The sequence below is a fragment of the Mus musculus genome, chromosome 6 (assembly GCF_000001635.26).
Source record: "Mus musculus strain C57BL/6J chromosome 6, GRCm38.p6 C57BL/6J".
NCBI classification, from domain to species: Eukaryota; Metazoa; Chordata; class Mammalia; order Rodentia; family Muridae; genus Mus; species Mus musculus.
The window spans coordinates 70,229,010-70,242,033 of record NC_000072.6 but is presented as its reverse complement, the minus strand read 5'-3'; the positions used below and the strand labels follow the sequence as shown (position 1 = coordinate 70,242,033).

The window sequence follows — 13,024 nt, the reverse complement described above, 5'->3', positions numbered from 1 at the left end:
GAGTTCAGGTGGTTATTTCATCTCTGTTATTGCTATTGATTTTCCTTCACACTCAAACTTTTTTTTTTTCCTTTAGATGTGAACAATCTCTGATGTTGTGGTCTACTGGTCTATGTAAATTCATTACTTTATTTATGGTGACTGTGACTCCTTCTGGAGAATGTTGAAGAGTGAGCAAGAACATATTTAGCCAGTTTTAATCCTGATAATTTCTAGACTTCTCTAGAATATGCCTTTGTGGAATAAACCCTTTTGGTATTGCTGGTGTCCAGGCACAATGAAGTGAAGAAACCTGGTTTCTTTTATTCTCCTCCATATTCCCAAAGTTATAACTCTCCTTAATGTCCCTGAAGTTGTGAGAAACATGATTGTCAGTTTCTGTTGGGTTTGCCTTTACTTTGGGATTAAAGCTTCTCTGATCCTAGGCTTACACTAATGTCGCCTAGGATTTTTACAGAGCTTATCTGGGCTTCTTCTTGCATCTCAGTCTCATGTTTATCTTGGAAGTTGGGGCCCAAATACCTGAGGCCCTGTTCATGTCCTCTTTATAAAAGTGGATTTGGTGATAGGAGACAATGAACAAATTATCTTCAATTTTTTTTACTTCCCTCCTACCCTTCCTCTAGCATTAGTATCTTTTATGGGCCATATTTCTTATTCTGTTTCTTTCTTGTATTCCTGTGATTTTTCTCAGCATATCTTATTGTGTTTTCTAGAATGGTTAATCTGAGACAGCTCTCCTAAAGTTTCTACAAAAGTCACCTGATTTAAATATGTCTTGGATTTTAACCTAAACTTATTAGATCCCATAGTAGATTTCTGTTGGTGATGGGGAAGCCAATCACTTTCAGTTTTTGCTTGTGCTCTCTCTGATGGCTTTTTTTTTTTTTGCATGTTGGTTGACACCAGCCACTCTCACACACTGCCCAGGCATTTTTTTTTTTTCATTTTATGTCTGCTTTGCATGGGTTCTGCCTGCCCAGCCCAGCCCAGCTGCTCAGAATGTATAAACCAGGCCTTTGGATTGTGACTGAACAGCATCAGACAGGCAGGGGAGCAATATGGTATCAGAGACCCATGTCCTCATATTTTTGCTGCTATGGGTGTCTGGTGAGAAATTTAAAGTATAATCTTTTCAGGGTCATATCTTTGTATATAAGAAATTTGTACTATGTGCCAGTGTGTAATATTTCTTCCATAGTAATGTTCTGACAGTATGACATTATAAGGTCATTTAAACGACAAATTTTAACTATTATTTGAGTCTATGTTTGTGTATGTGTGCATATTCACTGTTTACTCATTATTGCAGGTGCTTGTGGGGAAATTGTGCTGACTGTGTCAGCAGGAGAGAGGGTCACTATCAGCTGCAAATCCAATCAGAATCTTTTATGGAGTGGAAACCAAAGGTACTGTTTGGTCTGGCACCAGTGGAAACCAGGGCAAACTCCTACACCGTTGATCACCTGGACATCTGATAGGTACTCTGGAGTCCCTGATCGTTTCATAGGCAGTGGATCTGTGACAGATTTCACTCTGACCATCAGCAGTGTGCAGGCTGAAGATGTGGCAGTTTATTTCTGTCAGCAGCATTTACACATTCCTCCCACAGTGCTTCAGCCTCCTACACAAACCTCCACCTTGAGAGTCTCACCAGCTGCCTGCACCAAACAGAGCCCTAGCCTGCACACTTCCCCCTTCTCCCTGAGAGTTGATGTGCTTGAAAAAACAGACAAAAAATTTGCTGAGCCCAGCAAAAAATGATGTGTTCACTGCCTCTTATGACTTTTGGTATGAAAAGTCTATACACTAAAATCTAGTAAAGAATTCAGTGTTATCTTTGTAGTCTTTCTGTAACAATTTAGCACAAACTCTGTTGTTTGAAGGTGAGGGATTTATCCTTTTTTAGTTCTGAAAATCTGGTATCAACCATAAGGTTCTATAGACTGAGTTGGTGATGTTGGCAAATTGCATTTTGGTTTGTTGTCTCCAGGCAAGGAAACTTTTTTTTTCTAGTTTCTAGGGACTTTTCTTCCTTAATTGTGTATGTATTTTTCCTGATTCCTTTCTTTTCACAAAGAAAAAAATTAATCCTTGCATTTAGTTAATCTTTATGTGGATGTGTGCCCCCTCCTCTCTCTCTGCCCCTCTCTCTCTGCATCTCCCTCTTTCTCTCTGTAGGTAAGAATGTATGCGGTGTTTTGTACAACTGAGGACAACTTGGACTTTATTGTCTCTTTTTGCCATGTGGGCTCTTGTGATAATTAATGGACATCAAGCTAGGTGGCAAGAATCTTTGCATCCTGAGCCATCTTTCTGCAACTTAAATGTTTTTATTGATGTGCATTCATTACACATAAGTTTCATAATGTGATATCTTTCAAGTATATCATATATTTTGACCATATCCACTAAACATCAGTATTTCCGTTTTCCTTTCCTGTTATCATTTTTCTTTTTATTCCCTCATCTAATTTTCTCTCTCTCTCTTTGTCTCTCTCATTCTCTGTCCATTTCTCTTCTCTATTTAAATCTCTCTATTTCATGCATGTATACACATACATACATATGTACATATACATACACATACAAATAAATACACAAATAAATATCACACACATACACACCCACGTGTCCATGTATATACAGATGCACACATGAATAGATACACATACACACACACATGAACTGAACATTTAACATATATAGGATCCACAAAGGAGTGAACATATGTTTTTTTGTTCCCCTTTTTTCTGAGTCCACATATTCCTATGAATTATTTTTTATCTGTCTTCTGCTTTTATTGGATATTTTATTTATTTGCATTTCAAATGTTATCCTCTTTTCTGGTTTCTCCTCCAGAAATCCCCTATCCCATCCTTGTTACCCTTGTTTCTATGAGGTTGACCCCTCACCCACCCATCTACTCCTGCCTCCCCGCCCTGGCATTTACCTACCCTGGAGTCTTTACAGGACCAAGGACCTTTCCTCCCATTGATGTCAAACAAGGCTACATATGTGACTGGAGCCAAAGGTCCCTCCATGTGTACTCTTTGGTCAGTGGTTTGGTCCCTAGGAGCTCTGGGGTGTTTGACTGGTTGATATTGTTGTTTTTCCTATGGGTTGCAAACCCCTTCAGCTCCTTTAGTCCTTTCTCTTACTCCTCCAATGGAGACCCCACGCTCAGTCCAATGGTTGGCTGCAAGCATCTGCTTCTGTATTTATCAGGCTCTGGCACAGCCTCTCAGGAGACAGCTATATCAGACTCCTGTCAGCAAGCAATTCCTGGCATCTGAAATAGTGTCTGTGTTTGGTGTTTGTATATGAGATGGATCCCCAGGTGGGGACATCTCTGGATGTCCTTTCCTTCAGTCTTTGTTTCACACTTTGTCTCCATATTTCCTCCCTTGAGTATTTGCTCCCCCTTCTAAGAAGGTCTGAAGCATTCACACTTTCGCCTTCCTTCTTCTTGAGCTTCATATGGTCTGTGAATTATAAGAAATTATGAAGAAGGCATGGAAGTAGAAACCACACAAACTGTTGCCGGACAATTTGAGGATGCAGATGTTGATCACTGAAGATGATTTATGCTACTATACAATTCTGCTCATACTTGTAGGCAAGAACTTGGTGCCTCTTCACTACAGAATGGGGCTGGTGAAAGGCCTGGGAGGGAGCAGCCTTTAGCATTTTCCACAGAGGCATGGGTCCTCTACTTAGGGCTCAGCCACATCTTACCATGACACAATACTTGTGTGCTAGCTTCTGTTCATCCTCATGTACCATCAGCACTGTTATGTTCCCCTGGGTTAGGTCTTTGTCTGTGCCCCCTCTAAACATGAGCTTTCTGTCACAGAATAATCTGAAATGAAGTCTACAAGTTATTCTTAATGATATTTTGTCTTTGTAATAGTTAACAAATAAATCTGGGTTTTCTATAAAAAAATAACAAAAGAAAAGAAAAATAATATAAACTGTATGCGTTGGGAGGTATATAGAATTTGGTAGGAGTTGAGGGGAGAAGAGAAATATTATTCAAACATATAATATAAAAGTTTTATAAACAAAGTGTGAATATTGAGTGGAGCATCTATAAGATCCCTTATGATGTGCTTGAAATGCTCTGTGAATGGTTTGGCCAACACAAACTACCACTGAGACAAGAACATGTCTTCCTCTGAGGATTGAGCTTCTTTCTTTGTATGTTGAATCATTAAACAAAGACCCAGGATGTTCAAAGCATCTTCAAAGCCACTTGTACATGACCTGGAAAGGAGCCTCTGGTCCAGTTTTCAGGGATAGGTATAGCTGCTCTCCTGGTATGGGTGCTGCTTCCCTGTGTGTAAGTGTTTGTGTTCAGATGAAAGGGTGTCCTGGGAATTGGAAGTCCAGGGACCATACAGCTCTGGGGGAAGAAGGTATTCCAGTGGAAGGGTATTGTGAGACATGAGAACTCAGGAACTTTCCAGCTCTGAGGTGGATGGTGGGTTTTCCTGCTTAGGGACTGGTGGCTCTTTTTCATCCGCCTTGTCCTGCATCTGACCTGTGGGTTAGGCTGCTGCTGGTTTTTGATGAGGTGTCATCTCTGTGGGGCTGCTGGCTGGGAGAAGGCTGGGGAGAAAGTATTGCCACTGTGGACAGCTCCTGCAGCTGTGTTTCACCAAAGGGGTAGGCTGAGGCAGGAAAGAGGTCTTGCCATTGTGGACAGCTCCTCATGACAGCAGTAGGCTGAGGTAGGAAAGGAGTACCACCATGGACAGCTCTTGAGCTGTAGCTCCTGCTGAGGCAGGTGAGGCAAGCACCATGGACAGACTGCAGGCTGAAGAGATGTCTTGGTGCTGCCATTTTGATAGCTCCTGAGGAGGTATCTCACCACTGGGTCCTGAAGGAGGGTCTGAAACAAAAATTTTTATAGTGGTGTTTAAGGTGGAAGGCAACAGCCACACACAAGGTTGTTCTCTGATCTCTACTCCTGTACTATGGCAATGAAAGTTACCCTCACATATGAATATGAACACATATAAACACATCACACACCAAAATACAGAAATCAGACAAAATAAGTATTCTTGGTATTAATTATATTACTTATCTTCATCAAGTCTTTATTCTTATTCCTTCTTAGAAAACATCATTGAGTGTGGACAATTTTGAGGGAGCAAGTTATGCTTAAAATATCTTATATTCTTTTTTAATATATATATATACATATATATATATATTTTACAATCCATATTTTGTCCCACCACACACACCCTCTGACTGTTCCAATCCTATACCTCCTCCCCACCCCTGTCTCTACTCCACATGAATGTCTCCACCCCTGACTCCACCCGACCTCTAAATTACCTGGGGTCTTTAGTCTCTTGAATCATCTCTGAATGAACACAGACCCAGAAGTCCTCTACTGTATGTGTGTTGGGTTTATCATGTCAGCTGGTTTATGCTGTTTGTTTGATGGTCCAGTGTTTAGAAATCTCAGAGGTCCAGGTTAATTGAGACTGCTAGTCCCCCTAAACGATTGTCCTTATCCTCATCTACTATCAGCCTCCCCTAATTCTACAACAGGGGTCAGGTGCTTATGTCCATTGGTTGGGTGGAAATATCTGCATCTGACTCTTTCAACTGCTTCTTGGCTCTTTCAGAGGGCCGTCACGATAGGTCCTTTTTTGTGAGTGCTCCATAGCCTCAGTAATAGTGTCAGGGCTTGGGAATTCCCCTTGAGCTGGATCTCACTTTGGGCATGTCACTGGACCTTTTCCCCCTCAGGTTCCTCTCCATTTCCATCCCTGTAATTCTTTCAGACTTGAACAATTATGGATCAGAGAAGTGACTGTGGGATGGCAACCCCTTCCCTCACTTGATATCCTGTCTTCCTGATGGAGGTGGTCTCTATAAGTTTCTTCTCCCTACTGTCAGACATTTCATCTAAGGTCCCTACCTTTGAGTCCTGAGAATCTCTCACCTCCCAGGTTTCTGGTGCATTCTGGAGGGTCCCCCAACCTCCTATTTCACGAGATTGCCTGTTTCAATTCTTTCAGCTAGCCCTCATGGCTTCAGTTCTTTTCCCTCACCCAATACCAGATCAGGTTTCCCTCAACCCCACTACCCCTTCCTGTCCACTTTACCTTTCTGGTCCCTCTCTCCTTCCTAACGTGTGATTGCTCTCTTCTCTTTCCAGTTTAATGAGGTTCCACTTATCAATTGTTGATCTTAGAGCATGAGCCATTGGAGTTCTGTTTAGGAAACTTCCTCCTGTACCAATGAGTTCCAGGTTCTTTCCCAATTTCTCTTCTATTAAATTAAGTGTATCTGGTTTTCTGTTGAGGTCCTTGATCCATTTGGAATTGAGCTTTGTGCAAAGTGACAAATATGGCTCTATTTTCACTCTTCTACATACAGACATCCAGTTAGACCAGCACTATTTATTAAAGATACTTTAGTTTTCCATTGTATATTTTTAGCATCTTTGTCAAGTGCAAGTATCCATAAGTGTGTGGTTTTATTTCTGAGTTTTCAATTCTATTCCATCCATCAATGTGTCTGTCTCTGTACCATGCAGTTTTACTACCTGGGGATCACCATCCCTGATGTCAAGCTTTGCTACATAACAATAGTGATTAAAAACTCCGAGGTGCTGCTTGGCCCCTCCTTGATCTCTTAAGCTCTCACCTTTGTTACTCTCATCTTTAGCTCTTTTTTCTCTCTCTCCCTTCCCCCTTCTCTCCACATAGCCATGGCCCATGTGTCTCTTTCTTTTACTTTCTCTCTTTCTCTTTGCCTTTCTACAATAAAGCTCTAAAACCATAGACGGTCTCTGCTCATCAAGGCCCACCATGCTTGAATGATGGAATAGGCTTTCCCCTAAAGAGCTGTGTCTAATCTCCTGTCAGAGGCCTTCCTGCCCTCAAGCCACAGACTGGACCTAGGACTCTTGCCCATGTGACAACCACCCAGTGCCTTCTCTCTCCCTACCCTCTCCTTTCTTTGGTCCTGAGGCTGGCCAAGCTGCCTCTGTGGCCTCCATTTTGGTCTTAGCTCTTCTGTGCTGTCCAGAGGCATCGGGGATGCCCGAGACTGAGAACATGTTATCTCTGGCCTCCGTGAGGCCCAGAGTCCTAGGACTCTGCCCCCTGTCCACCCACCATGGACTGGGCCCATAGCTTCACACAGCCTCATGCCCACCCAGGGCTGCGTGGAAAGCTCGAGGCAGTCCTGTGTGTCTGAAAGCACAGAGCACTGGAACTCTGGCAGCATGAGAGTTTTCTCCCATTCCCTTTATTCACCCATGCCCACTGCCCTACAATCTTCCTTAAAGAAGATTAAGTACTCTATTATTTTCATGAGATAGGATTTTAGGACATATTTCTGATTTTCAGGTGTGTTTGGTATATTCACAGTTTGCTGTGGTGGGAGAATTGGGTTTTGATGATTCCCATGTATCTTGGTTTCTGTTGCTTATGGTCTTGCAATTGCCTTTAGCCATCTGGATATCACTGCTATTTGTTGGTCTGGGTGACTGCCTGTAGTCTGCCTCTTTTGTCCATGGATTGCTTCAGGTCTCCTGGTAGGCCTGTGGTCCTGGCTGTAGCAGACCGCCTGTTGGAACTTCCAACATAGGGCTCTTCACAGGTTCAGATAAATTCCTGATCTGTTGCCCTGGCTGCAGTAGATCTTCTGGGAGGCTTTCAGACTGTTGGGTCTTCAGTGGAACATTCAAACTGTTGTCCAACTGCCCTGAGTGCAGCTGTTCCTCACCTGCTCTGAGAACAGTGGATCCTCAACTGCTCTGAGTGCAGAGGATCCTCAACTGCTCAGCTGCTCTGAGAGCAGCTCATCCTCTAGCATGGATCAGGCTATGTAGTCTTCATGGGAGCAGATCAACTAGAGTCTGCCTCAGAAGAAAGGACCAGGTGGAAGGGGTGGAAGCTATAGAAGAGAAATGGTATTCAGGAAGATAGGGGGTTTGGTGTGTAATGGGTCCCGAGTCCACCAGGCTCCCAGTAGCAGCTCTGGAACTTGTGTGTGGGGGTGGTGTTTCTTACTAACTGCTCTGAGTGCAGTGGATCCTCTAGGATGGATCAGGATATGGAGTCTTCACAGGATCAGACCAACTAAGGGTCTGCCCTAGCAGCAAGGACCAAGCCAAAGGGGCAATATCTTACATTTTTTACATAGTGTATTTGTATTTCTCCCACAACCACACCTCTAAAAGATTAGAGAGTAAGAATCTAATAGAATTGACTTTCAGGCTCCTTTTTAAATTTTTTTCTTTATTTACATTTCAAATGCTATCTCAAAGTTTCCCTGTACCCTCCCCCCAACCTGCTCCCTACCCACCCACTTCCACTTCTTGGCCCTGTACTGGGGCATATAAAGTTTGCAAGACGAAGGGGCCTCTCTTCCCAATGATGGCCGACTAGGCCATCTTCTGATACATATGCAGCTAGAGACATGAGCTCTGTGGGATACTGGTTAGTTCATATTGTTGTTCCACCATAGGGTTGCAGACCCCTTCAGTTCCTTGGGTGCTTCCTCTAGCTTCTCCATTGGGGGCCCTGTGTTCCATCCTATAGATGACTGTGAGCATCCACTTCTGTATTTGCCAGGCACTGGCATAGCATTTTTAAAAGTTACATATCTAAAGGTCCTCTCTTGGAAAGGTTTTTGTACATATATAGCAATGACCTGTGTGTTTATTTTTCCAGGTTCTGCTGGGGCACTGTGCTAACCCAGTCTCTAACTTTGACTTTCCTATCATTTAGGGCTCACTGTTTCCTGAGGCCTTTACTGAGGCTAGGGTGTGGCCACAAAAGGGGCCTATCATGACTACCCTCCAAAAGACCCAATAAGAATCTGAAAGAGTCAGATGCAGATATTCACACCCAACAAATGGACAGAAGCTGCTGAACCCTGTGGTTGAATTAGGGAAAAGTTGGAAGAAGCTGAGGAGAAGAGTGACTGTATAGGAGGACCAAAAGTCCCAACTAACCTAGACCCCTGAGATCTCTCAGACACTGAGCCACAAAACAGGCAGCATATACCAGCTGATATATGGCCTCCAACATATATATATACATACTGCCTGGTTTGTAATCAGTCAGAGAAGATGCACCTAACCATCAAGAGACTGGAGGCTCCAGGGTGTGGGGAGGTAGTGGGGAGGTTTGGGGTGGTTGGGGTTAGGGGGTGGGGACATCCTCATGGAGATGAATGGAAGAGGGATGGCATGGAAGAACAGTCAGAGGGTCGCCTGGAAGGTGGATAAAATTTGGATTTAAAAAAAATGATTAAACAAAAATTTTTTGAATTTAAAAAGGATAACAAATAGAAATTTTATAATTTGAAAAATTATATACAAATATATTTATTGTTGGGTGTGAATACACAGTGCCTCTCTCTGTCTCTCTCTGTCTCTCTTTCTCTCTGTGTCTGTGTATGTAGGTCAAAGCGCAACCTGAAGAAGTTAGTTCTTTCTTTTCACTAGGTGGTATCTGGGAATAAAACTCAAGTCATCAGTTTTGCTGTAACCTTTACCTTTCCTGGTAAAAGGAGAGTACAATTTCCATGATGAAGTACTATTTTTTCCTTGACAGATTTATTTTATTTTCAATTGTGTGTATGCATCTGTGGAGGGGTGTAGGCATATGTATGAGTGGGGTCTCAAAGCAGTTAGAAGAAGACATCAGATTTTATGGAGTTGGAGTTACAGGAGTTTTTGATCTAGTTGAAGTAGGTGCTGAGAGACAAACCAGGATTACCCTATAACAGCAGGAAGCAGGGGTTTTCCTTCTAGTATCCTAGTGGAAAGATATTTTTTAAGTTTGGTTTTATCATGGAATACCTTGGTTCCTCCATGTACAGTAGTTAAAAGTTTTGCTTAGTATAGTAGCCTGGGCTGGCATCTGTGTTCTCTTAGGGTCTGGATGACAACTGTTGAGGACCCTCTGGCTTTTAGAGTCTTTGTTGAGAAGTCTGGTGTAGTTCTTACAGGTCCTGCTTTATGTTACTTAGTCTTTTTCCCTTATAGCTCTTAATATTCTTTCTCTGTTCTGTGCATTTTGATTTTTATGTGATAGGAGGATTTTCTTCATTACTTGGTGGCTTGTACATTATGTTGCATCTCTTTAGGTTATAGACAGTTTCTCCTACAAATTTGCTAAAGATAATTTCTCTCTCTTTGATCTGTGAATCTTCACTCTATTCTATTTCTATGATTCTTAAGTTTGATCTTTTCATTGTGTCCAAAATTTCCTGGATGTTTTGGGTTAGGGGCTTCGTAGGCTTTTTATTTTCTTTGACCACTGTGACAATATCTTCTATGGCATTTTCTATGCCTGGGATTCTCTCTTCTATCTCTTGTATTCTGCAGATGAAAGAAAAACAGCCTGAATTTTGTAAGCAAATGGATGGAACTAGAAAATATCATCCTGCGTGAGGTAACTCAGACTCAAAAATACATGCACGGTATGTTCTCACTAATAAGAGGTTATTAGATTTTTAAAAATGTACAGAATACCCAAGATACAGTCCACAGAACTAAAAAAAAAATGTTCAACAAGCTCAAGGAGAGAGGTGAAGAGAACATGATCTGGTATTGGGCGAGAGAAAAGGACTGACATCATGAGGGCCAGCAAAATAATGGAAACAGGCAACCTTGGAGGGTAAGAGGTAGGGGGACCCTCCAGAATGCACCAGAGACCTGGGAGGTAAGGAACACTCAGGACTCAAAGGGAGGGGCCTTAGACGAAATGCTCTACAAGTGGGGAGAGGAAATTGTAGAGTCCACCTCTCATAGAAAGACAGGGCATCAGGTGAGGGATGGGGTTGCCATCCCACAGTAAAACTCATAATTGTTCATGTCTAAAAGAACTGCAGGGACAAAAATGGAGAGGAGCCCGAGGAAAAGGAGATCCTGTGACAGTTCCAAAGTGGAATCCTGCTCAAGGGGAGGTTCCAAGGCCTGACACTATTATTGAGTCTATGGAAAGGTCACAAAAAGGACCTATCATGACTGCCCTCTGAAAGACCCAGCAAGCAGCTGAAAGAGTCAGATGTAGATATTTTCACCCATCCAATGGACAGAATCTCCTGACCCCTGTGGTTAAATTAGAGAAAAGCTGGGAGGAGCTAAGGAGGAGGGTGATCAACAGTCTCAACTAACCTGGACCCCCAAGACCTCTTAGACATTGCAACACCGACCAGACAGCATATGAGGCCCACAACATATATATATGTATATGTATATGTATATGTATATGTATATGTATATGTATATGTATATGTATATGTATATGTATATGTATATGTATATATATATATATCAGAGGACTGCAGGGTTTGGGTTCAGTCAGAGATTATGCACCTAACCCTCAAGAGACCGGAAGCCCTAGAGAGTTTAGAGGTCTAGTGGGGGTGGGCACATCTTTGTGGAGAAAGGGGTTGGGGAGGAGGAATGAGATGGGGGAATAGTCAGAGGGTGGACCAAGAGGGAGATAAAATCTGGAGTGTAATAAAAGAAGATTAAGTAAAATTTAAAATGTATAGAAAAGAAGAGAATACTAAGCAAATGATAAACAAAAAACTACCTTTCAACCACCATCTGTAGCTCCCTACCTCTTTCTTATGTTTTCTATCTCCAGGGTTCCTTGCGGTTTCTTTTATTGTTTCTAATTCCATTTTTATGTCTTTGAGTTTTGTTCAATTTTTTCACTGGCTTGATTGTATTTTCTTGTATGTCTTTAAGGGATTTGTTTCTTCTTTAAGGGCTTCTACCTGTTTTGCCTGTATTTTGCTGTATTTCTTTTTTTTTTTTTTGCTGTATTTCTTTAATGGAGTTATTTATATCCTCTTTAAAGGCCTCTATCATCTTCATGAGATGGGATTTTAGGTCAGAATCTTGCTTTTTAGGTGTGTTAGAATATCCAGGGCTTGCTGTGGTGGGAAAATTGGGTTCTGATGCGGCTGGATTGTATTGGGTTCTGTTGTTTATGTTCTTGTGCTTGTCTCTGGTCATATGTTTTTTTCTGGTGTTAACTAGCCTGAGTGTCTCTGACTGGAGCTATGTAGAGCTCTGTGACCTGGGTTAGAGTATGCCTCCTTGGAGGCAAGCAGTGCTGTCTCTGGTTAGGGATGGCCTCCTTTGTCCTTGGTTAGAACATACCTATAGTGTTCCTGGTTAGGGTAGACCTCCTGTGTTCCTGGTTGGGGTGAACCTCCTGAGAGACAGGCAAGCTTTGGTTTCTAGGAGCAGGATCTTCACCAGTTGTAGATGGAGGGGCAGACTGGGAGAACTGTGTACTGGTTACCACAGGCCTACTTGGAGACAATCATTTTAAAGAAGATTGAAATTGCTGCTTGGCTGCATGCCATGGGGACAACATGATTCCAGTGCCAGACATCTTCAAGTAAGGAAACCAAGAGTTCTTTTTACACAACCCTGTGTAAGTTACCAAATTGCTAGAGTGTACCAGTTGCATATATGAAACAATATGCTTCAGAATTTATATAGAAAATTTATATTTGACATGCATGTATATATTGTATTTGAGCACTTAGCCTCTGTTTTCTTTTATTTTCCTTTCCAGTCTCCTGGTAAAGCCTTCTCAAAATAGCCTCTTCTAATTTGCTGACTTTTTTGTTGTTTCTTCTGAATTTAATTATGAATGCTTCATGAGTACACATTATTTCTGGAATATGATTATAGCACATAGAGAATAACCCCCTCCTTTCCCTAGCGTCCCTTGTTACCCAGATATTCTACGAAGAGTAAGAACACATGCACCCCTTCCCCTTGCTTGATGAAATGGTGATGAGTCAAATCTTGTGCAAATAACTGCGGTGGCAGTTTGCTCATATGAATAATGGCCATGTTATGTCTAGAAGATGCTATTTCACAGCATTCCCCACAATAATTGTATCTTATGTTCTTTCTGTCTCTTGTTCCGTGATTATCTCTGCTTTGTTAAAATGGGGATGGGGGAACATTCCTTTTAAGGAATTTCACAGTCACATATTTTCTGTA

The 13,024-nt window shown here is 42.0% G+C and overlaps 1 gene segment (V, D, J or C) and 1 further gene; both read right to left on the bottom strand.

Annotated features, from left to right (window-relative positions):
* The window catches only part of Igk (immunoglobulin kappa chain complex), a 3,171,119-nt gene that overhangs the window by 484,721 nt on the left and 2,673,374 nt on the right, over window positions 1-13,024 (bottom strand).
* Igkv8-23-1 (immunoglobulin kappa variable 8-23-1) lies at window positions 1,324-1,607 on the bottom strand. The segment is given in 1 exon segment: window positions 1,324-1,607. A coding segment is annotated over 1 exon segment (284 nt).